The 23,089-nt window shown below is 46.3% G+C and overlaps 1 protein-coding gene across 1 annotated transcript in view; it reads right to left on the bottom strand.

Moving 5' to 3' along the window:
- Positions 1-23,089, bottom strand: part of LOC144103238 (transportin-3-like) — a 61,757-nt gene that overhangs the window by 35,677 nt on the left and 2,991 nt on the right. Inside the window, 9 exon segments of the mRNA XM_077636015.1 lie at positions 824-899; positions 3,175-3,278; positions 4,671-4,745; positions 7,089-7,235; positions 12,020-12,112; positions 13,224-13,287; positions 17,386-17,459; positions 19,783-19,896; positions 21,907-21,996. Coding sequence (XP_077492141.1) covers positions 824-899; positions 3,175-3,278; positions 4,671-4,745; positions 7,089-7,235; positions 12,020-12,112; positions 13,224-13,287; positions 17,386-17,459; positions 19,783-19,896; positions 21,907-21,996 — 837 coding nt within the window.

Here is a 23,089-nt window from a genome sequence, read left to right as displayed (position 1 = left end):
CAAGAGAGGAAGCATATGCACTAAGAAGCCCCCCCCCCCCCCACCACTTCACCTTCCTACAATCAACAATCTATGAAATGAAACCAGGTCCAACGCATGCCTCAGTTGTGAGTGCACCTGTATGCACCGCCTGAGCAGGAAGCAAGGTGGTAGGGTTGGAAAAGCGAAAGGGGCTACACAGCTGACAGGTGTGCCAATGGAAGTGGCCCTTCGAGTCCATTTAACGAGCTTCAAGAACCGATAAACGCGGCGCGCTGCCTTTGAGCACAGGCAGCGCATCGCATTCAGCCCAAATTTCGGGCTGGCAGCTGTATCGATGCTCGTGCCAGCCTTGCCCTCATTACCCCAGATGGACCGTCCATCGGCTCACTCACCACTATGATTGTCACTGCATTTCCGTCTGCCTATGCACTCCATGTCTGCCGCCCAGCTGTTCCCAATTTCATGTACGTGCTCCAATGTGCGCTATGGCACGTGCTGCACTAAACCACACGAGCCTGCAGTACAAGCTTTCTTCGGGTTCACTCCAAGCCAGCATTAAAGCTTCGTCACGTTGCAAGTGCAGAAAAATCTACTTTGCAATACTGAAGCTAAAAATGCAAGGTGTTCTTTGGATGCAAAGTTATGAAAAGTGGAAAACTTCACTACGCCGAGAATTTCATAGCATTTAAGTTCCTTACATAGAGGTTTAACTGCATTGCTTCAGGTGGCAAGGTGCCCCATGAAGGTGTCAGCTGAACAACTGGCACATATAGTCGCATTTCAGAAAAAGCTTTGATGATGAAGACTTTTCAGTATACAAGAACAAAAATGCTGTGCTCACCTGTCCAGGATGCTGGATCATGTCGTCCAGCAGTGACTCTGCCAGTTCTGTGAATATGCGGCAGTAGTTCATTGACCTGCATGAAGGGACCAACAGGCAAAACGAAAAATGTGGCAATGTGCTACTAGGTTTACATAAAGTAGTGTGGGCAGATAAAAACGAAATAAAAAAATTGGAGGACGCTTAAGCTTCGTCTTGAAGAGTGGGACGCGACATTGTGTTGCAGCACTGCCAAGGAGTCCACAGAACGCCATTGCCCGTTCGGCGCAACGCCTTGCCCGTTGGATAAAATGCTCGGAGTCCTTAGGAGGCCTCTCAAAACACAGCCGCTGCTCCACACTAGCACTCGTAGGCAGCTGCGGTTCCAACACACCTGTTCAGAAACGAACTACACTACTCCGACGCAGAAAGGTGCTTGCCATCTGCCGGGTTAGCGCCGTGCATTGTGAAGGAGGGTTACAGTGGGTCCCACTTGATGGCGCTACGACTGCACGCTAAGCACGGAGGAAATTTACTGGAAATGCATGGTACTCAGTTGACTGCGATATTTGTAATTTACATGCTCATAATTACTCATGTACACCTCAGTACAGATCTCAAAGATACGTTTCTAAAAAACTCGTGCATTCAAAAGACGCATTTTTATTCATGTCCAAACCTCAAGCCATCGTGGCGGAGTGGAAGTGTCCCCGTCTCGAACGCCAAAGGCCCTGGTTCAATTCCCGGCCTGGACTACTACTACAACTAATACGACGCCGATAGCTTTTCGACCAAGCAAGCTGTATACGCTCACGCGTAACATAATAAAAAATATTGTCCAGCCCGCACCACCTAAGGCACTCAGATTTCAATGAGTAGAGTGGGCAAGCAAAAAAGAAATTAAAATAAAAATGCCAAGTCCGCACCGCGTGAGCACCTAGGACTCAGATTATGTAAAGTGGTGTGGGCAGATTAAAAAGAAATAAAAATGCTGCCCAGGCCTGCCCCGCCTAAGGCACAAGAATTCGAAGAAAAACACTAAGTCACAGTTTAAACTTGGATCTTTTTTTCCAGTATCTGGGTACATACCATATTTACACAATTGTAAGTCAACTCGAATGTAAGTCGCCCCCCCCCCCCCCCCCCCCAACTTCAGATTTCTGAAAAAAAAAACTCTTGGAGGTCGTTTACGCTTTGCCTTAAATAACAGAATGCGATAGCACTATCCTGCGGCCTCCACTTATCACCAGCCGCTATCGGCTGCCGCGCGCGGGAGGGCCCGTGGGTACATTCCAAAACGAAAATGTATAAGTCACTGGACTACTTGTCCACACTTGCGCCATCGTCCTCACTAGCGCTGCCGTCGTGATCATTGCTGTGGTCCCACAGCTCGTCGTTCTAACATTGTCGTGCAGCAAAATCCCGCACTTCGCAAACAGCAACATCCCGACATCGCATAGAACAGCTGAAAATTTTGCCTCGCTGCAGCTGCCCCACCTGTATCACCCGTTGCGAACATCAAACTTGTGGCCCAGCGCGCAGTTCATTTTTTCGGCGTAAAGAATGACAGCCATCTTGAATGCAGCCGTGAATGAGCGCCGGTCGCTTACCAGACCCGAAGCACAAATCACGAAGCACTACATTAAAAACTTGTGAAACGCGGCCGGCAGTAGTCAAATGCGTCAGAGCCAAAGAGAAACTACGCGTGAGCGGCGTCAGCTCTTCCGTCAGCTAACGACACTCCCCGGCGCCGCTGCGGTTCCGAGTGGGGCACTGGTGCCACTGCGATTGGAACAGCGGCCCTTTTATCAACTATCGACGCTCCCTTGAGCGCCGAGTGTGCTGTTGAAAGTAAACAAAAAAAACTTGGACGGCGCCTATTAAGTGTAGAATGCAAATGCGTTATTGGGCCGCCGCCGCTTATCAGCAGACGCAATCTGAACACGTGTGGGGAGTGGGCTGGTGCTGGTTTGCTGCTTATCGACAGCCCGCCTCCACGGGCAGGGGATGCTGGTTCTGCGCGTTGACATAGCAGCTGCTCAAGGCCAGCACAAAAAGCTATGCGATAGAGCAGCGCAGCAAAAATTCAACCATACTGTAGCATGCCTGATATCTCATTTGTTTCTCCTTTATTTATGGCGCGATACTCAGGTTTCGATTTTAAGTCAACCCCATCCCCCCACCCACCCACCCCCTTTCGGATTTTAAAATTTTGAAAAATAGGCGAACTTACAATCGTGTAAATACGGTACATATTGCAACACCAATGATAATTATCAGCGATTAGGTACCACGTCTTCATAGGGCCGTTGGTGTGTAAAAGGCAGCATGCACAGGAACGGCCCAAAGTATCAAGTTCCTTCAAAGCGCACCTGTCCTGGTCTTCCTGAGCAACGGACATGTGATAGGCGTCGACGAGGGAGTAGACGCCCTGCATCAAGATCTGAGCCAGCGCTGTCTCCTGGGATGCCCGTAGCTGCAGGGAAGAAGAAAAATCAATGTGGGATGAAAATAAACATGCATAGACTACGCCAACTGCCATGAATTAAAGGACAGGGGTGGCTGAAGTCAGTAAAAAAAGTTCAAGGAAAAGAAAAAAGGAAAGAAAAAGAAGAATACAAGGAAGAGAAGAAGTAAGGCTGAAGACAAATGTGAAGTGAGATGGAAGAGGAGGATGAAGTGGAAAAACTGAATGACTGTTACACAACTGGTAATCGGGAAAATCAGCGCACTAGCTGGCATGTGATCACGCTTACAAATAGAAAGGTGCGTGCAGCTAATGTGGGATGTCAGTGTGGGGCTCCTGCTGACAGTTGTTGGAGTTGACAGGTCCACAACAGCCTCCTCAATTTCATTTCCCTCAGAGATGCTTTTGAGATTTTTGTGCATTTTTTTCTTGCACTGATGTGTTTTCCTGGCACTGAACAAAGCGACTGCAACAAACAGTCTAATGACTACCTGGACCATTTTCAACTTTAAGTTTGCTTTATAAAGTAGAATCTCACTGATCGAATCTTACGGGGTCATGAAAAGTATTTGAATTATCCAGAAATTTGTATCGTTAAAAAAATTACCACAATGCATACGCTAAAGCACATGAAATGCCTAAGTGGAAATCTGCTTACTGTCTGTGTTTATTCACGGGCGTGTGCCGCCACCTAGCGTTCACAGTGAGCAATACGTGGCTCGCGATCGTGGCGTTGACAATGTGGTGGGCACGCAGCTTGACGGTGCAGTCATAGCTCCCACATTCGTACCATCCATAGGGGCATGGGAGAGTGTGCGGAACACCCAAAGTTTTGCACATTGTACACAATGCACTTTGGCCAGGGAATCTTCGAATTCACATCATCCAGAAATTCGTTTCAACCGGGTTCGTATCACCGAGATTATATTATAATTTACCCCAGTTTGCTCAATTCATCTCAATGGAGCACATTACAAAACTGCACACTGTTCACACGCATACAAGGCATTTGGATAAACTGAAAATCTGTTACCAATCACACTCTGACATTAACTCCTCTCATTTCGATCAGTTATAATTGCTCTTTACCTTTTGTCCAGCACACCATGCAGAAGGCAACCCAGCACTTGCGACCACAAAATGAACAAATAATGAAGAAATTACAGTGTATGTTAAAATTAAACATCTGAAAATGTCATGGACCAACAGACAGAATGGTCAGTGGCCTAATTCTAAACAAGGAACGATGGAGTCCTTAACTGCAAACAATGTTGCCCATGAACACCTCTAACAGTTTAGTATCTCCAGCTTTTTGTAGGCAGCTGTCAATCCTGAAGCTTTGCAGTCCTGCCTCGCATGCAGTGTGCAGGTGCGCGTAGAAGAAAGAGCCACAGCGCTTACCCCGAGGAGGATGAGTGCGTTGCAAATGCAGTCGGTTGCTGTCTCGTGGACACTGGATGAGGAAGCAGGGTTTTTCTGCAGGGCCCACAGAACAAACAGCAGTGAGAGGCCATGCTCCATTTCATTTATTCATTTCAATAATTAATTTCAAATATTCGCTGAAAGTAATATACAAAACAGGGCAGCCAGTCAGACAAAATTAGAGTGCCTGCACAAGTCTCGGAAAGCTACATCCTGTACCGTACTCAGCATCTGCACTGTTGTTGAACTTGCAGTAGTCTGGTAAATGAAACACAAGTTCCCTTTAAAAGAAGCCCTGAAAACCACCTAACCAATTTTTTCTATTTTATTTATTTATTTATTTATTCAATACATACTACCATCCGCCTTTTGGTGGCCAAGGCGGCCATGGCTAAAAGAAGGAACACTGTTTAACTGCTACTGAATTCAAACTTGTGACATTGATAACAAAAATGACTCTGATTGCCGCTTGAGAGTCAATAACAGCGCGGCTCAGCCTCAAGAGATCCACATCAAAAAGAATTACAATGCAGTTTGTTCGCTGACCCGTAATACAACCAAGCCCATTTATAACAAAACTGACGTTCTTGCAGATTGCGTTTGTTGTATCCGAGGTTCGTAGTATAAAGTGGACTTCCCTCGTTACAGCCAAAAATAAAAAGTCTGAGAGCGTAAGCCTTTTGTGTGCGTCCGCTTATTCAAACTATGCCATACTAGGGCGCTTTCAAGCTCTCCAGCGCAGTCACATGCTCCTCACAGATACCCTTCAACCAACCAGCTGGTTTTGGGATGCAATCTAACTAATCGCAGTGGAAGCGCTCACAGTAGCAGGTGGTAGGTCGGCCTCCCTGTCATCGTCCTCTTCAGATTCCTAGCAGTGTGAGACTTCTCGTACTTCATGCACTATTATTTCCGTCAGTGTATGGCTTTCCGATGTCAGCATAATCATCCGCACCAATGAAGTCATTCCGCATGACATTAGATCAGGCCAACTACGCATCCACGGCGCGTTACCACAAATCTACATGCATCCGATAAGGTGGGTGTTTGACAGACTCCCCCATTGTTCCTGTGATCATAAAGGCTGCCTTGTGGAAACAGTTCTTGATGCACTCCTCAGCTAATTCCATCCATGGGTCCTTATCATTCCAGGGCAGGGAACAGAGTCTAACTGGGATGTCGTGGTGCTTGGTCGGTCAACTGCTATCACTTTGTGCTCGTGACACCCAACCAACAGGACAACTTGAGCACGTGAATTATGACCATGCAAGTCAACTGCCCGGTCTGTCTCATCGTGTTCGTTGGCAGAAGAGCGTGCGTGGTCACCGGAGTGAAGCAATGCAGCGCAGGGTGCAAGCACAGTTGTCAAGCACGAAAAGGACCTTCCCATTTTCTTCCGTCATGTCATGCTCGAACAAGCCACTCGGCGAGCAAGTTGCCTGTCATCCCTATGACCCCTCTAGACTTATGCCTAGGGGCACACTCATAGAATAGAAAAAAAAGTATTTCTTTCAGGCCTTTTAGTCCTGCATGTATCATACAAGAATGTAGCTTCCAAACCACTGAGTCTCAAAGAGTCTTCCTGATGACAAGCGGCGACCACCAGTCCCTGCCGCTCATGCTCATGCTCAGTAAAGCCATAAACGCGAAGCTACCTATCTACACTTCACACCGGCGCTAGGCATCGCTTTTCAGAGCATGTGTTTTTGACAGCCACATCAGGTAAAAAGTTTCATCAGCATTCCATGAGTCCCATATTTCTTATTTATTTTTATTGTTTGTGCTTTTTCGGGTCCTCGCGTTATTTCCATAGAAAGGGAGGCAGAGGTGACACAGAGGCTAGGAGACTTGTCACTCTCCGCTCCTGAAAAAAGCGGTCCTCGTTAGCTGTAGCAAATTGCGTAGCCACAGGTGTTCATTGTATCTGCGATGAAGTGCCATTGCCCTAATACATATTTTGATGGTAACACCACCTTCGTTTTTAATAAGCGAGCACTCGTTACAACTGCTGCCATTATAAGTGGGCTCAACTGTACCTGCATTTCATTACACTAGGCCCCCACTGGCGATTTTAGAAATGAACTGACACAAACCAAAAGAACTGACAAAACACTTAGCTTTTGCTACTGCCATGCGTAATGCGAGAACCCTGCAACAGCTGTTACGCTGCACCATATATGGGGTGAAAACAATGCAAGTAAAGGGGAACCAACATAATGCATGTAGCAGCGCACTGCCGCTTTCATACCTCTCCTGCTCCTCTCCTACGTCCCTCCTCTCCTACATCCTCACTGTGAGGATGTTCATGCTAATATCAAGGACCTAGCTAACCATGACAGGATGACGAACAAGGCTAATAGGAACAACCTCCTTCCCCCAGCCACCACCAGCGCTCACCAGGGCCTCGAAAATGCAAGCCAGCAGCTTGTGGAGCGCCGTGTCGTCTAGCCGCAGGCCACCCACGGAGAACCAACTGCCCAGGCAACGAAACACACGGGCACGCAGGCGGTCGTCCGGATTCTGTGCCGGCTGCAAGCACGCATCCTGCAAACACAGCCACAAACAAGACATGAGAGGCTGTGCCACACACAGCCCGCTGAAATAGCGGGGCACAAGGGTTCCACAAGCCCAGCTCATGCCTGCAGACTTGTTTATGTAGCAACATGTTGTGACACGAATGAATCGAACCAAGTACGTAACTAATACCCTGAAAGCGATGATCAGTCGCCACGTGCACATATACTACAAAAACAAAACAGCAATTCCTTTATTAATCATCCGAAGAGGCGGCAATGATTTGTGTGCAATCTTGGAATTTAAAAAAAAAAGAAAAGGGGGCTCACCAGTATGGTAGAACTGCGGGAAGAGTCAAGTGATCGCTTCAGACTGAACAAATACATACCCATATGCTGCATCAGCAGAACTGTTGACTGCCCGGAAGTCACGTCATGTGCGAGTGAAAGTAAATAGTGATGCCTAACCTCTCCTGCTTTCCCATGCAATATTTGTTGGTAGCGCCCGCACCTGAATCTCGAGAGCGCAGGTCAAAAACTTTGACCTTTATCCACCGTACTTTGTCTTCGGTTTCCTCTCCTCTTCAAATTTTTCTGGAATCTTGATTCCTTCATATACTGAAAGCCTGACAGGCCAAAATGTGACTGAGCAAGCTTGGCTGATTATGGTGTTTACCGATGCAACCTCCTCGATAAAAGGCAGCCCCAGGCTTTAATAGATCAAGGTTCAACAGCAACCCAGCGGCCGTGATGACCAGGTGGTAGTTTTCCTCTGCAAGTTTCTGCTGCTGACCGAGAATTAGACGGAAACATCGAAAGCATGTTCCTGTGGACAAATTCTGTACGACAAACATCGAAAGCATGTTCCTGTGCACAAATCCTGTACAACGACAACAGGATGAAGCACCAGAACGGCAATAAACTGAATGTTTCAAGTATACACTGCTTACTGCACAAACATGACATTTGCAGTGTTATGGTGAGCTTGGCTCAAGAAAAAAATGTTTGCTCGGAAAGATCAAACTACAAAAACTGACACAGAAGTGCAAAAATAAAATAATTAATTCTGAGTGAAAAAAGAAAATCACAAATCTACGGAAAAAATGCGGTCCAATAAGTGTAATGCACTTCAGTTGGAAGATTCTTCAACCATGTCTGTATTGAAGGACCTTAGTAACAAAAGTTATTAAACTCGTCCCAAAGACCCAAGCACCTTCTGTCGCCAATTTTCCAAGGTTAAAAGACGAGGGCACCAGCCATCAGCACAACTCCACCTTATACAGACAACTGTTGATAATTCAAAATCATAAGGAAGAGAAAATCTGCTCAAATTATGCTCAGCTTAAATTAATGGGAGCCTTTTTAATACTTCTCACGTTGATCGCACGAAAGAGTCCATTCGAAAAAAAAACCGAATGTTCGTATCAAGCAAGTCTGAATTAACAACAGCCCAGCCTACAACCACTTTGCTACCATGCCCTTTTTACGGCCGAACAGACATGATCCTCAAGAATACCAAAGTGCCCTGGAGCAGTGGTGTGACCATGCGGGGCTATCCTCCGAGAAAAGATTGCATACTGATGAGAGTTTCTACCTCGCATACTACTGATTCAACTCTTGGGCTCAAAACCATGATTTAGCACAGGGGTTCTCAATCTTTGCTCATTCTGAACAGAAACAAGCAAAAATGAGAGTAAGTTATCCTCTAGTGTACTCCCTTTTACAAAAGGAAGTGCCCTAAAGGACAACTTACTCTCTTTTTTACTCCCATACAGGCGTATTCCTGCTTAGAGTGCAGGTTCAGCAGGGAACTTCAACGCCTCTCAAAAAGGAGCCAAGGAACTAGGAGTGCCTTCCCTGCTATTGGTTCCTGCCTGACGAACATGCACGAAGGAGTGTATCGGCACGCGGGCCATCCAAAAAATGCCCGAAGTCAAAACCATCTGCAATGAGTAATTTATTTACTTTATTTTTTAATCCAGTTACCCTCTTGGCCCAGACGGCATTATAGAGGGGAGTGATACAGAACAACAGATGCAACAAACAATGCAACGAAAATGTAACAGAGGCTAATGTTATGGTACGTATTTTGGGAAGGCGGGACAAGCAATAAAGAACAAAAACGACATATATATAATAAAAAAAAGAACAGCCATAGCTGAATACAGGCGTGAACAGGGGATTATTCTCGTCTGAAAAGCACACTCAGTCATGCGGGGTAACAATCTAAAAACTAAACAAAAAACACTGACATCGCATGGGAAACATAGCTAATAAGTGGCAATACTCGTCAATGTGTGTCGTTAAAAATGGAGAAGAAAGTAGAACACAATATGAAACCATATAAAACACACAACAATATAACTGAAAACTTGGAAACTAAAGGAGTTAGAAGAAAGAAACTTCTATGCGTTATAATGCAAGCATGGGCTTTTCTTGAATACCGTATAAACGCGTGTAAGGGCCGCACCCGTGTAAGGGCCGCACCCCGTATTCCCAAAGGAAATATTTGAAAAAAAAAAAAAATGCGTGTAAGGGCCGCACCTAAACTTTCCAGGAAACACGCAAGAATAGCCTTCGAAATAGATGTGCACAGGAGCTTCGAGGTGCCGCCCATGGATGGCGCCCGAGGCCGCGGGTCATCAAGATCATCTTTTCTTCTGCCGCGAGCTTCTGCTACTGTACTCCCGCTATCCGTATCGGCATCGGTATCGCCAGGTCTAACTTTGTTCTGTTCTGGCTGTCAAAGCATGCGTTTTTTGGTGGTTGTGTTAGCGTGGTCGCTCGGCATAGTTGTTGCTCTCGTGCGCTGTCGTTCACTTTTTCATGAACTGCCTCCGAGCATTGTCACTGTTGCACGATGGGCAAGCACCTCAACAGCTACATGGCGGGCTTTAAACTCAAAGTAGTGGAGTTCGCTCTCGAACACGGCAAGCGTGTCGCGGGCAGAAAATTTGACGTGGACGAGAAGTGTGTCCGACGGTGGTGCGGACAAAGGGATGCGTTGAAGAATACCAGCTCCAAAAAGCGCGCTTTCCGAGGCAAGCCATGCAAATTTCCTGAGCTAGAAGAAGAGCTGCTATGCTATTCAATGGAAGTGCGGAACAACGGCTACGCGTTGACAACGGACATGCTGCGCGTGAGGGCACAAGCCTTGGCGCGTGCTAAAAGCATACCGCACGAGGACTTCAAGGCTAGTGCTGGCTGGGTACGAAGATTTCTGAAGAGGAAGGGCCTATCATTCCGGCGAAGGACCACGCTGTGCCAGCGGCTGCCCCCCGACTACACCGACAAGGTGCTCAGCTTTCAGAAGTATGTCATCGGTCTGCGTCGTGAGCACAACTATATATTTTCGCAGATAGCGAACGCCGACCAGACCCCCGTGTGGTTCGACTGTCTCGAGAGCTGCACAGTTGAACTGAAAGGAAAAAAGAGTGTTTTCGTGCGGACAACCGGCGCGGAGCGCCAACGGTGTACCGTTATGCTGTGCGTCACCGCGGACGGGCGGAAGCTGCCCCCCTATGTCATCCTGAAAAGAAAAACGATTCCTAAAGGCGTTTTCCCCAAGGGAATTGTAGTTCGCGCTCAAGAAAAGGGCTGGATGGATGATGAGCTTGTGCTCGACTGGGTAAAAAGCGTTTGGGAGAAGCGCCCAGGCGCCATGCTAGCCTGACGATCGCTCCTCGTCTTGGACAGCTTCCGCGGTCACTTGACGGGTAGGGTTAAGGAATGCCTGCGCGGTATCCGCACAGACATGGCAGTGATACCGGGCGGCCTCACCGGCATGCTGCAACCCCTGGATGTAAGCGTCAATCGGCCTTTTAAGGTTGAATTTCGAAGGCAGTATTCGGAATGGATGGCCAATGGCAATCACGACGAGACGCCGACAGGGCGGCTTAAGAGGGCACCGCTCGCGACTGTGCTTGGATGGATTTTGTCCACGTGGAATTCCGTGTCGACCGACATTGTAAGCCAGAGTTTCAAAGTGACCGGAATTTCAAACAGTTTAGACGGGACCGAAGACGACTTTCTGCGGGCTGAACATTTACCTGAACACAGCACCAGCTCGGAGTCTGAAGACTCCGTGAGTGATGCCTGAACGGTAAATAAATGCCGCGCATTCCAGATTGGTTTGCTTTCACTAAGAAAAAAAAATTTTTTTGCGAAAATCGCGTGTATGGGCCGCATCCCGAAATCTGCCCCCCGAATCTGGGAAAAAAAGTGCGGCCCTTACACGCGTTTATACGGTACTTCGATATTGTTTGTAAGCACTAGCGCGGCAAGCAGACGATTGCACTCTGTTGCTGTTTTAGGAATGAATGAATATTGATAGGATGTAGTGCAGAAGTGGGGGATGCCTATTTTGCAATGATTATTGATGCGAGACAATACATATGTGGGTGGGTAAATTTTAAAGAAAAGGCACAAACGGGAAATTTTTCTGTGCAGCAACAAGGGTGCTATTGATAAAGTTTCTTTCATGAGTGTTACGCTTGATAAACAACCATAGTCACCAAGAATTGGTACAGTGAGATTACTCCAAAAATAAAGTTGTCAAAAGAAAGATGGGGAGCTAAGGCTTGCATGGCTTTAGGTGCTCAAGAAACCCAAAACGCACTCCAAGGGCTCCAAGGAAGCCAGGCTGAGAACCCTTCGTCTACCAGAAACATTGAAAGACCCTAGAATGGAGGCCAGCAGCTCACTTGGATCCCACTACAAAATCTCCTTCAGCCCTACATTGCACCTACCCCTCAAAAACCTGCAGAAAAGCAGCACTTGACATTTCGCATGCACAGAAGGAAGACGAACACTTACCAGGAGTTGAACCACCTGCCCCGACACTTGAGTGAACATCTCAATCACCTCATTGCGCCGGTTTGCACCAAGGCGAAGGCACCGACTGTTGAGCTGCACATGCACAGGAGCATGAGTACATTAGCCTCCATGGGGGATCAAACAAACGTGCAATTTTGACCTATCCATATTTTTTCTTTGCCCTACCTGCATTTTTCTCACTTCATGCAGACACTGAGATACATTATGTGCCTCCTCACTTATTTCCTTATTTACAATGCCCTGGAGACCCCTTTTCGAACACTCAGTAAGAAAGGGGTACGTGCAAAAAAAGTGCCTTGGAGTTGAAACATAATGAATGAGCCGAAAACAAAAATAACCAAAGATAGAGACGTAGAACAAACACACCGACCTGACAATATAAAAGTGCGAGAAAAAAAATAAAATACTACGAACATGCATATGCACGTGACTGAAATACAAATACTCAAAAAATCTTCTCACTCAATGCTATACATTCATCATGCATGGGTTCCCAAAAATACAAATAAGAAAAAGAAGCAACCCACAGCGTGTCCCAATGAATGCCATATCATGCAGGGCTCATTCAGTGCAAATACAGCCAGAAAAAAAAAAAAAGGAACAATTTATCCCACAAAGGAGTACTGGAGTACTTTCAAATTTATCAGATACAGTAGAATGTTGACGATAAGATCGCAATTATTATGACTTTTGGGATATGAATTTACGAAATTCCCTGGCCAGAATGCATTGTGTACTACAGGCAGAATTTCAGATGTTCCGAACACTCTTCCACACCACTACGCAAGATAAGAAGACACAAGCCGCGAACACAGCCTCGAGCAATACAGCACTGCCCACATATTGCGTGATTGCCAGTCCCGCGGTACACACCCCGAACAGAGTGATGGCACGGCCCACATAGGAGTGAGCTCAGGTCAGGAGTGAGCTCAGTAGGCACATGGCCAGCACATCAATCAATCAACGCTGCAATCGTCTTTTTCGTGGTACGCACCGCAAGCAGTGACCGGTGGCGCGCAGCCATAAATAAATCCTGTCACCCAAAAGCAGATAATGCAAAAGCATTTCCAGTGCTTCAGCATAGGGCTTTTGTTGGCTTTGGGTGATACCAACATTTTCCGCCACCCCGTGAGATTCGTATCGCCAAGATTCTAGTACTATAATAACTTTGGTGAGTACTAACCTCTTCAGGAAGTACTGTCAGCACTTCCAGCAGGACAGGAATGTGGGGAGCGCTGCAGCCAAACCTGCAAAATAAAAGTCACCGAGCAAGATGGAAAAAAAAAAAAAACAGCACGCTGTTTAGCATGGCTAAGTGCGAAATATAGTGCAGGAGCACTATTACGGTGGGCACTTCATTAAGGTATTTATGTGCTGTGAACGCGAAAGAATCCCCTGACCTACAGGCCTTTACACTAAAAGCCTTTAGCCGGAAGGCGTTTACCACGAAGGCCTTCACCTTACAGGTCTTTAACCTAAAGGCCTTATACCCGTCACACGGGCACCGCAAAGGCCCTTGAGAATCAGGTACTTATATCTAAAGGCGTAAGGAGTGCAGCTACACGGCACAAATGTTGCACCTTTGCCGCTAAGGGCCTTGGAGGTGAAGGCGCCTGTCAGAAACCTTTGTAGCCCAAAGGTGCGGCCTTCGAGAACCTGCGATCGCAGTGCCACCCAACGTCAAAAAGCAAGAGCAATAAAAAAAAATAGATAGTACAGCCAACAATGTTTGAAAACATTTTTTAAATACGAAAGGTGTGTCTGGCTTTGCTTTTTGTACAGGTGTTTATATTTTATGCCCAGATTTCAAGACAGTGAGTGTAGCAGCAACACCGAGTGCCCCTGGTGGCCATGGCAGTACACAAAACTGCTGCTGCTGATGAGAGTAGCTGTTGCAGTTCTTTCAAGGAACCAGTTAGAATAAAAAAATTGTGTGAGCTCAACGAATGAACAGAATTCTCCACTTTAATTTTAAAACACTCACTTCAGCCGCCTCGAGCACAGCAGCAGGTGCTAAGCCTGAACGACTGTTTCACCTTTGGACTGCACCGTGTAGCAGCGTTGCTGCTCCTTTAAGCTCTCGCTCCTTTCGTGAAAAATGGTGCCTTTGCTGGAAAGGCCTCAGAGGAATGCCGCGTGACAGGGGTATTAGTCCCTTAGGTAAAAGGATGGCTTGATGGCCTTCACCCAGGTGAAGGCCTGCCAGGTGTACAGGCGCGGCCAGAATAATACGGAGCACAGGAACGGTCGCAGAACTGCGGGGTACTGCTTATGCGCGCTACCTAGCATGAGCGTGGGGAACTATTCGTGTCGGCACGCGCAGAGGTGCGCCGGGGCACGGACCCACTTTTTTGCCGCAGGCCTATCGGCATCACTGCTGAACGCATAGTCTGCGTGCCTGCAGCAAAGGAAAGGCTGCGCGCTTCGTGGCGCAGCACAGCTTGGCGCTCCACGCACGACATCGACGATAAACTCGGCCCGCTTGGAGGAGGGCATCACCTGGCGGAATTGCTCTGAACAGCTCAGCATCTTTCGAGAAAAGATAACGCCACGGTTGAAGCAAAGATTGGGGCTCGGTGGCGGGTAATCTCGCTGCGCGCGGAGAGCCAAGTGTTTTTTTCTGTCGTTGATAGGTGGCGCTTAGATGCAGTTTCTCCTTGACGCGTCGCCTGTCGCGTGCTCCGTATTATTCTGGCTGCGCCTGTACACACCCGGCACGTTTCCCACAACCAGGTGGGCAGGTGAGCCACCTGCCACAAAGCAGACTTCAGAGACGTACCGTATTTACACGAATGCAAGCTGACCTATTTTTCAAAATTTGAAAATCTGAAGTAGGGGGTCGACTTAAAATCGAATCCAAAGCATCGCACCATAAATAAAGGCGAGACAAACGAGATATCAGGCATGCCACAGCGTGATTGCATTTTTGCTGCGTGGCTCCGTCGCATCGCTCTTGGTGCTGGCCTTGAGCAACATCTATGTCAAGGCGCAGAACCGGCATCCCCTGCCCGTGGAGGCGGCCGACGGTGGCTGTCGATAAGCAGCAAGCCGACACCAGCCCACTCTCCACACGTGATCACAGATTGTGTCTGCTGATAAGCGGTGGCGGCCCAATAATGCATTTGCATTCTACACTTAATAGGCGCCGTCCAGGTTTTCTTTTTCTTTTTTACTTTCAATCGCACACTCGGCGCTCAAGAGAGCGTTGAGAGTTGATAAAAAGGCCATTGTTCTAATTGCGGCGGCATCGCCACTCGGAACCGCAGCTGTACCAGGGAGTGTGGGTAGCCGACGGAAGAGCCGACACCGCTCATGCGTGGTTTCTCTTTGTCTCTGGCGCATTTGACTACTGCCCGCCACGTTTCACAAGTTTTTAATGTAGTGCTTCGTCATTCGTCATTTGTGCTTCGGGTCCGGTAAGCGACCGGTGCACGTTCACGGCTACATTCAAGATGGCTGTGATTCTTTACGCCGAAGAAACAAACTGCGCAAGTTACAACTTTTGCAACAGGTGATACAGGTGCGGCAGCTGCAACAAGGCAAAATTTTCAGCTGTTCTACGTGATGTTGTGATGTTGCTGTTTGCGAAGTGCGGGATTTTGCTGCACGACGATGTTAGAATGCCGAGCTGTGGGACCGCAGCAGCGATCACGACGATGGCGCAAGTGTGGACGAGTAGTCCAGTAACTAATACATTTTTGTTTTGGAATGTGCCCACGGGCACTCCCGCACGCGCAGCGGATAGCAGCTGGTGATAAGTGGAGGCCGCAGGAGAGTACTATCGCGTTCTATTATTGAAGGCAAAATGTAAACGGCCCCCAAGTTTTTTTTTTTTTTTCAAGAAATGTGATTTGGGGGGGGGGGTCGAGTTAACTCGAGTCGTCTTACAATCGTGGAAATACGGTATGCCCAAAATCAGATAATGCACGTAGTAGTGCTACCACACTAAAAAAACAAAGGAATGAAAACCTCAGCAGCAGCACGGCTGCTGCTGTGTTGTACCAGTGGCTTTGACAAAGCACGGAGTACAAATGAATCGGGCACTGAGCCCGTTGACGAATGGAAAGACATTCTCAGAGCTCTCAACTCAAAGTAGTGGTGCACAAACTAGCCTTCTTCGACTGTTTCTTCGTGTCAAGACAGAAAGCCGGGCCTTAGAGCTTAGGCCCAGCTGTCCTAACACTAGCGCTTAGGACAGGGACGATGAAATAGGAAAAAAAAGACGGGAAAAGCACTAAACTTCGCCTGAAATTTTCACTTCAACAGTGTAAATAAATACACTTGTGTGGCACATGCACGCGCTGGATTAAAACAATGCAAGCAACAAAAAATAAATATTCCACACATGGTAAAATGATTCTAATATGTGTTTTCTTTTTTTAGACAAGACAAGAGAAGGCAGTTACCGCTTTCCCTGCTAATATGGTAGGCCTCGCATATCTCATGGTGCAACCTCATGCCTCCCCTACCTTTGCACACACGTGACCTGAGCACGTCACTTTCAAAGAAACTGCGATTACAGTCAAATGACATTAATATGTCCTTAGTTCATATGATTTTTTTCATTCCTACCATGAAAATTACAAGCAATAAAAATCTCCCAAGGGGAGTTTCTCTTCTGGTTAACAGGCTCCCAGATATGCTGCAACCATGCTCAAATTTTTCCCACATCAAGACCATGTTAAATGCTTAGCGAATAACATGCGAGCGGGCCAAGCCTGAACGGCACGTGATGTGAGCAGAAGCACAGTGGCAGTTAACCGTCGTCAGAGTAGCTTCTTCGCAATGCATAATTGCAATGAGGTGAAGCACTCAAGAAGCTACATCAACACCATTGCCATCGTGAGAGTAGATATGTGAATAAGTTTCTTTTTCACTAAGAGCCACACAAATATGTCTAGAGGTCTATGAGCACCGCAAAGAAGAAACTTTTCACACCTTGTGCAAAAAGTGCTAACAGGCTAGTGCGCCAATAAATGCCTCCGTAGTTATTCTTTAGGCAGTTTTCAAAGCCGTGGTGGTTTTAGATGGCACATTTTTCCCGATTATTCACATAGTTTCTCTTCTGCACTTTCTTATATAAATACCAACAAGGTTCTACTGTATACAGGGAGCGCACATGTGACGGCAACTAGCTGGAGGCATACAGGCTTTTAAAAGGGGTTCCGAGAAAGCTCAAGTATTGACGCTACAGTTTGAAGTTCAAGTGGGAACAGTGACACCATGAGAACTAACAGTTCCATGTCACAATGAAAAGGTAGCATCATGCAAACTGCCCTTTCCTTCCTGTTCGGGCACAGCCCACATCGAGTCACCACCACAGTTCACAAAGCATGAAACAATACCTGGTTATCAGGTCAACGACCGGTGACGTCCAGGTAGCCATCTGCAGGGCAAGGTTGGCCATGCCAAGAGACAGCTGCAACAGCAGATGCAAGAGAAGACGCAGAGTGTCACAACACCCGTGCAACAGCCAGCAACCTAAACATCAGTCTGCACAGCAGACACACTTTCAGAAAAGAAGACAGCCGCTCCAAGACTGCTAAGTGCACATAAAACACACCGAAGAAAAGTCACAACAATGTACCTGAAATAAAAACCACTGTTAGTAGAACAGCTGTTATCGTTTAATCTGCCTCCCCTGCACACACACATATACACACAGTGAAGGTTTACACAACCGTACCTAATCTCATAAAATGCCTGGATAACAATTCGACTTCCTGATAATTTGAAATGTTCTTCAGATGATCACTGAAAATACTGTGGCGGCATAGTAAGTGCCAACAAGAAACCAAAACATGATGTGAGGTACCCCCATGTGAGGAGCACCACCTTGCCTCTTTTCAACAGATACTGAATTCAGTCAGTACACTCTGACATATGATCCACCTTACATGAAGAGAAAGACAATGGGAAGATAAGGGATCAAAAATGAAGTGCATGTGATGTATGTGCCCTGGACAGCAAAACAAACAGGAAAGTCATCATGGTTACTGCTTTAGTACAGCCTACTACATGATCCAAGGGCGGAACAACCTGGTCATGCCATTCTTTTTATCTCTCGGCAAACAGCAAAATGGGAGGCTGTGTTTGCTCAAGATATGGCCTGTCCAATGTCAGTAAGGGAGTCCCCCAAGGTGGAGTATATTTTGAAATAACGGAGTAGTTACTCGTCAGCATCCACCCAAGCGCAGCCATACAGCAATGAAGAGAAGCTATACAGCTTCCACAAAAAACTCTGTAGTTGAAGAAACATCTGCACTAGTCCTGGCATGAAATTTTCTTCAACTGCAAAGTTCCTGTAGAAGCTGCAGAACTTCTCTTCATAGCCATATAGCTACTCCTGGGCGGATAATAATGAGTAACTGCTCCCTTATTTCAAGGTAAGGCCTTCAGGCATCAACACACCAGGGACACTTGAATGTTATATTTTGCAGCTGTAGGAAAAATAAAAACGAAAAGCCATCAGGTGACTTAGCAAACTGTTTAACATGTTCATGAAAGCTGCTAAAACTCCGCAAATCACCAGAACCGCACTGGAAAAGCCCGACAATTTTTGATGGAGACACTCGCCAAATTCATCAATGGCGGACAGTATTTAACAAGCTAAAATTCTTCTTTCCTAAAATTTTCACTATTCATTATATTAAGCACTTGAGAGAACACTGATGACAAACTGAAGATGGCCTATATCAATGGTTATCACATCGATAAATAATGACAAAGAAGGTACATGTATTGAAAACTGAACTTTTATCGGCTAGAAGAGGCAAAAAAAAATATTAAGTGCAGGTACCACATGCACTGGCGGTTCTCGCATGCTAGCTACAATGACTTTAAGACCAATTTTCATTAATGGATCTCAGGAGCTAGGTCCCACTGCCATTCACTCACATCATCATGAGATTGAATTGAGTGGCAGGGAAAAAAATTTTCCATTTCAAATCCAACTTCCTCAGCAATAAACATCAACAGGAGCCAAGCAACGAGTTTTTACTCAAAACAAATATGGGATGGAGAGTCTCTTTAATGCTGCCACCACCATCGTTTCTCACATATTTTGCACCATTAATCACGTGTACCTTATTAACCTCACCAGGTAGGACCAGCCATCCAGCAATCAGCAGACACACTTCTTCAATCTTGTTCTGCCTAATCGAGAGCTCCAATTTCATCACAAACACTTCACACAGTCACCATCAGGTGTGTCTGCGCTCACTGGTTACCTGATGCTGTCTTGAGACAAAGTTCTTGACCGACAAGGCTGTACTGTGCGTACCCCATCCCATGTAGACCACAGCCTGCTGCGCTGAACCATAACTGGGCCCTCAGCAAATCTGACTGTCCACCTCCACTGAGGGCACCATTGATACATGGCTCTGAGGCAACCCCTGGTCAGAGGGATACGCTTCTGCCTTCCTTCGATACACACGACGATGAGATCGGCAATTGCAATTCAAATCGTTTCCCTTGAATTTCACTCGCTTTTCTCAGATTGCACAGACTTCATTGAGTTAGATTTTTCTCCCTGAAACCTCTCACAATAGTATTTCATACAAAAATAAAACATTGCCCTCACATAACTGCCCTTGTCAGAGTTCCCTCCTCTATTCACTGCCAGCACTTTGCCGACCGCTAAGATAAGAACAACCATCTAGACAACAACAATAATAATGATGGTAATAATAACGGCAAAAATAATAATAAACACAAAAGGAAAACTGCAAGCTCAGCCTCACCTGTGTAACGATGACTTGCGGAGTATCTTTGGTGACTTTTGCCAGGTGCTCCAAGAGAGAATCTCGCAGTGAGCTATGAGACTCTGGTGGTAGTTCGTGGAAGGCATACTGGATCTATCCCCCACACCACAATGCAAGAACAGAAGAAAGGGAAGCCAAGTGAGATCGAATCTCCAGGAGCATTCCACAAAGCACGAGCCTACCTCAAAATGGCTTGCTTTAATGGCACATACACTACTTTAAAGGCTTAGCACACAGGATAAGACACACAAAGCAGGGGTTCTCAAACTGAGGTCCTTGGGGTGCTTTTTGCGTTCCACAAGCACATAAATCCATGTGTACATACATGTCCACCTAGCTTTTGGACTAATAACACTGCAATGAACTGCAACATGAATAATCGCGTACAAAAATTTATTACCTACCAAGCAGCCTATTTAGCAGACAAGCTAACCATAATCGAGATGAGAAAGTGCCTGAAACAGCTACTTTAAGACCAAGATGATGCTTTGCCTTTGGCCAAGCCATAAGATGTGTCCCTGCTCCATACTTCACATCTAAAGCATCTCTGAAGGAGAACCTTAATTGCTTAAAAATGCAGGAAGCAGATATACATACTGCTCCCATCTTGATGAATTAAAGATCCCAATATATTTTATTCTATTGCCCAATGCCCACAAATCTGGCCCAGATTAAAGTCACTTTAAGCATCGCAAACCACAACATAGCCCAACCATAATGCTAGCTTCATTACTCATAGCATACCGGTTAACATGACACATTTGCAGAATGAACGAAGTAAGCAATATGTGTTTAAACATCATCCTAGATTTAAAACAAAGGTTCAGAAGCTTAGCACAAAATGTCTTGTTCTGGTTTCCTATAACAATGAAACATTCCTGTTTTAATTTCCTCCTCGACCTGTTACATTTTGACCATTTATTTTCAGCGACGCTTTCACACCTGTAGACACAACGACCGATAACGAAATGGATCACTACTGATATCAATAATTTGAAACAGAACACTGTTTATCCTTAAGAATCTTTCCCCTTAATAGAATTAGTTCATGCTGTTTAATCAACATTTTAGGCTTAAATTTAGGCACCAAGACTGGAAAAGGAACACTCCTCTATGACACTGTCTGGACCACGAAGCAATGAAACCATTCTTCTTGCCAAAGGGCCTAATGTACAAACGTTTGCAGCACATGGCAATTCAGCTCTGACAAAAAAAACATACAGACCATTTTTCATTCTTCAATCATCCCATGCAATGCACTCAAGTATTTAAAAGTAGCGTCGACGTAATAAAGCTAAGACAGCTAGCCCACCTGCAAGTTTTTCGTGCCACGTGTGCAGGACTCTGACCACTATACAGCCCACAAAAGGACTGCTCCAAAATACAAGCCAGGCTTGCCGCATCCAAGCACCAATTTTGAGGCTCATTAGTAACAAATTACTAGGCTGGTAGTTGATCCGGATCATGAGAGGGAAATAGCTAGAAGGATAAGAATGTGGTGGAGCGCATATGGCAGGTTCTCTCAGATCATGAGTGGCAGTTTACCAATTTCCCTTAAGAGAAAAGTGTACGACAGCTGCATTTTACCGGTACTCACCTACGGAGCTGAAACGTGGTGGCTAACGAAAAGGGTTCAGCTTAAGTTAAGGACAACGCAGCGAGCCATGGAAAGAAAACTGATGGGCGTAACGTTGAGAGACCGGAAGCGGGCAGAGTGGGTCAGGGAACAAACGCGTGCTAATGAGGTCCTAGTCGAAATCAAGAGGAAGAAATGGGCTTGGGCAGGGCATGTAATGCGAAGGCAAGATAACCGCTGGTCCTTAAGGGTAACGGAGTAGATTACAAGAGAAAGTAAGCATAGCAGGGGGCGACAGAAGGTTAGATGGGCGGATGAGATTAAGAAGTTTGCAGGCAAAAGGTGGATGCAGTTGGCAAAGGACAGGGTTAATTGGAGAGACATGGGAGAGGCCTTTGCCCTGCAGTGGGTGTAGTAAGGCTGATGATGATGACTAGGCTGGTTGGTTTGACAACAAAGGAACCAGTGGATATACAGGATGTGGAACAACAGAATAGGGAATGCCCACCGGGAACATCCCTCATTACCTTTGTCCGCATGGTCTGCGCTGCGAAGTAGCATGACTCCAGGTCAAGGTTCTGCTGGAGAAGCTCATCTGCAATCTTCCAGGCGCAGACCTGCAGAGAAGAGCACACAACACACTTAATTTCTAAAGCCCAGTTACGCAGATTACGCAGACATCGTAAGGACACACAAAAGAGCTATGAGGGCAATCACAGGAAGAAACACACAGACAGGCAAGTACAATTAGCAGAAAAAGTTTATGGGACATGCATGTGCAGAAAAAAAATTATTTCGACACATTCACATATGCTGCATCCGCTGTAATAGTGCCTGGCAAAGGATCCGCGAGGATGCACTGCAATTATTTATTTTCGGAGAAAACACATCCCAAAAACTTTTGCTACCAATGGTACATCTGCAATACATGTACATATGCTTCTCCAAATAAACTTAGTTGAGAGTATAGTACTTGCCTGTTTATCCCCCATGTAGCATGTTTCTCCCTAAAGCAAATTCTGTTCATACTGAAAAACAGTTGCGAGTACACATCTATGTATTAAGATGACAAACTAGACGAGATAAGTAACAATCCATTGGAAGAACAGCACCAATGGTACAACAAGAGCACAATTGAGAGATAAGATAAAGACAGACTACTAACTGGGTTCTTTGTTCAGAACATCACTTATAATTATCTATGCTACCCATTCGTGCCCCAAAGAACACCTCTCTTCCCAACAACCTCCACACAAGACCTCTTTCCTTTCTCCGTCAAGGTGGTCTCGGTACCTGGCCAAGTTGGTGTTGCAGGCACTGAGCTAGCTCATAGGCGTTCCCACAATACTATTGGTCAGGCACATGCAATTCCCTTCATTACCAGCCAGACCTCTGGCCCTTTTACAACAACACAAGAAACTTCCTCCGTACCATTTATACCCCTTACACCAAAGTGGACACTTCCCAGGCCCATCTTCCATGGAAGAAGAGTAAATAATGGTGTTCAACGTCCCAAAGCAATACACAGGCTATGAAGGACACTGCAGTGGGGGCCTCCGGATTAATTTAGGCCACCTTGGGTGGTTCAGTCTGTGCTGACATCACACAGGCATCTTTTGCATTTCACCTCCATTGAAGTGCTGCAAACGCCAAAGCCACTGCAGGCAAACGCCAAAGCCACTGCAGGCAAACGCCAAAGCCACTGAGCCA

The sequence above is a fragment of the Amblyomma americanum genome, chromosome 9 (assembly GCF_052857255.1).
Source record: "Amblyomma americanum isolate KBUSLIRL-KWMA chromosome 9, ASM5285725v1, whole genome shotgun sequence".
Lineage (NCBI taxonomy): Eukaryota > Metazoa > Arthropoda > Arachnida > Ixodida > Ixodidae > Amblyomma > Amblyomma americanum.
This window is presented reverse-complemented; position numbering and strand designations above follow the sequence as displayed.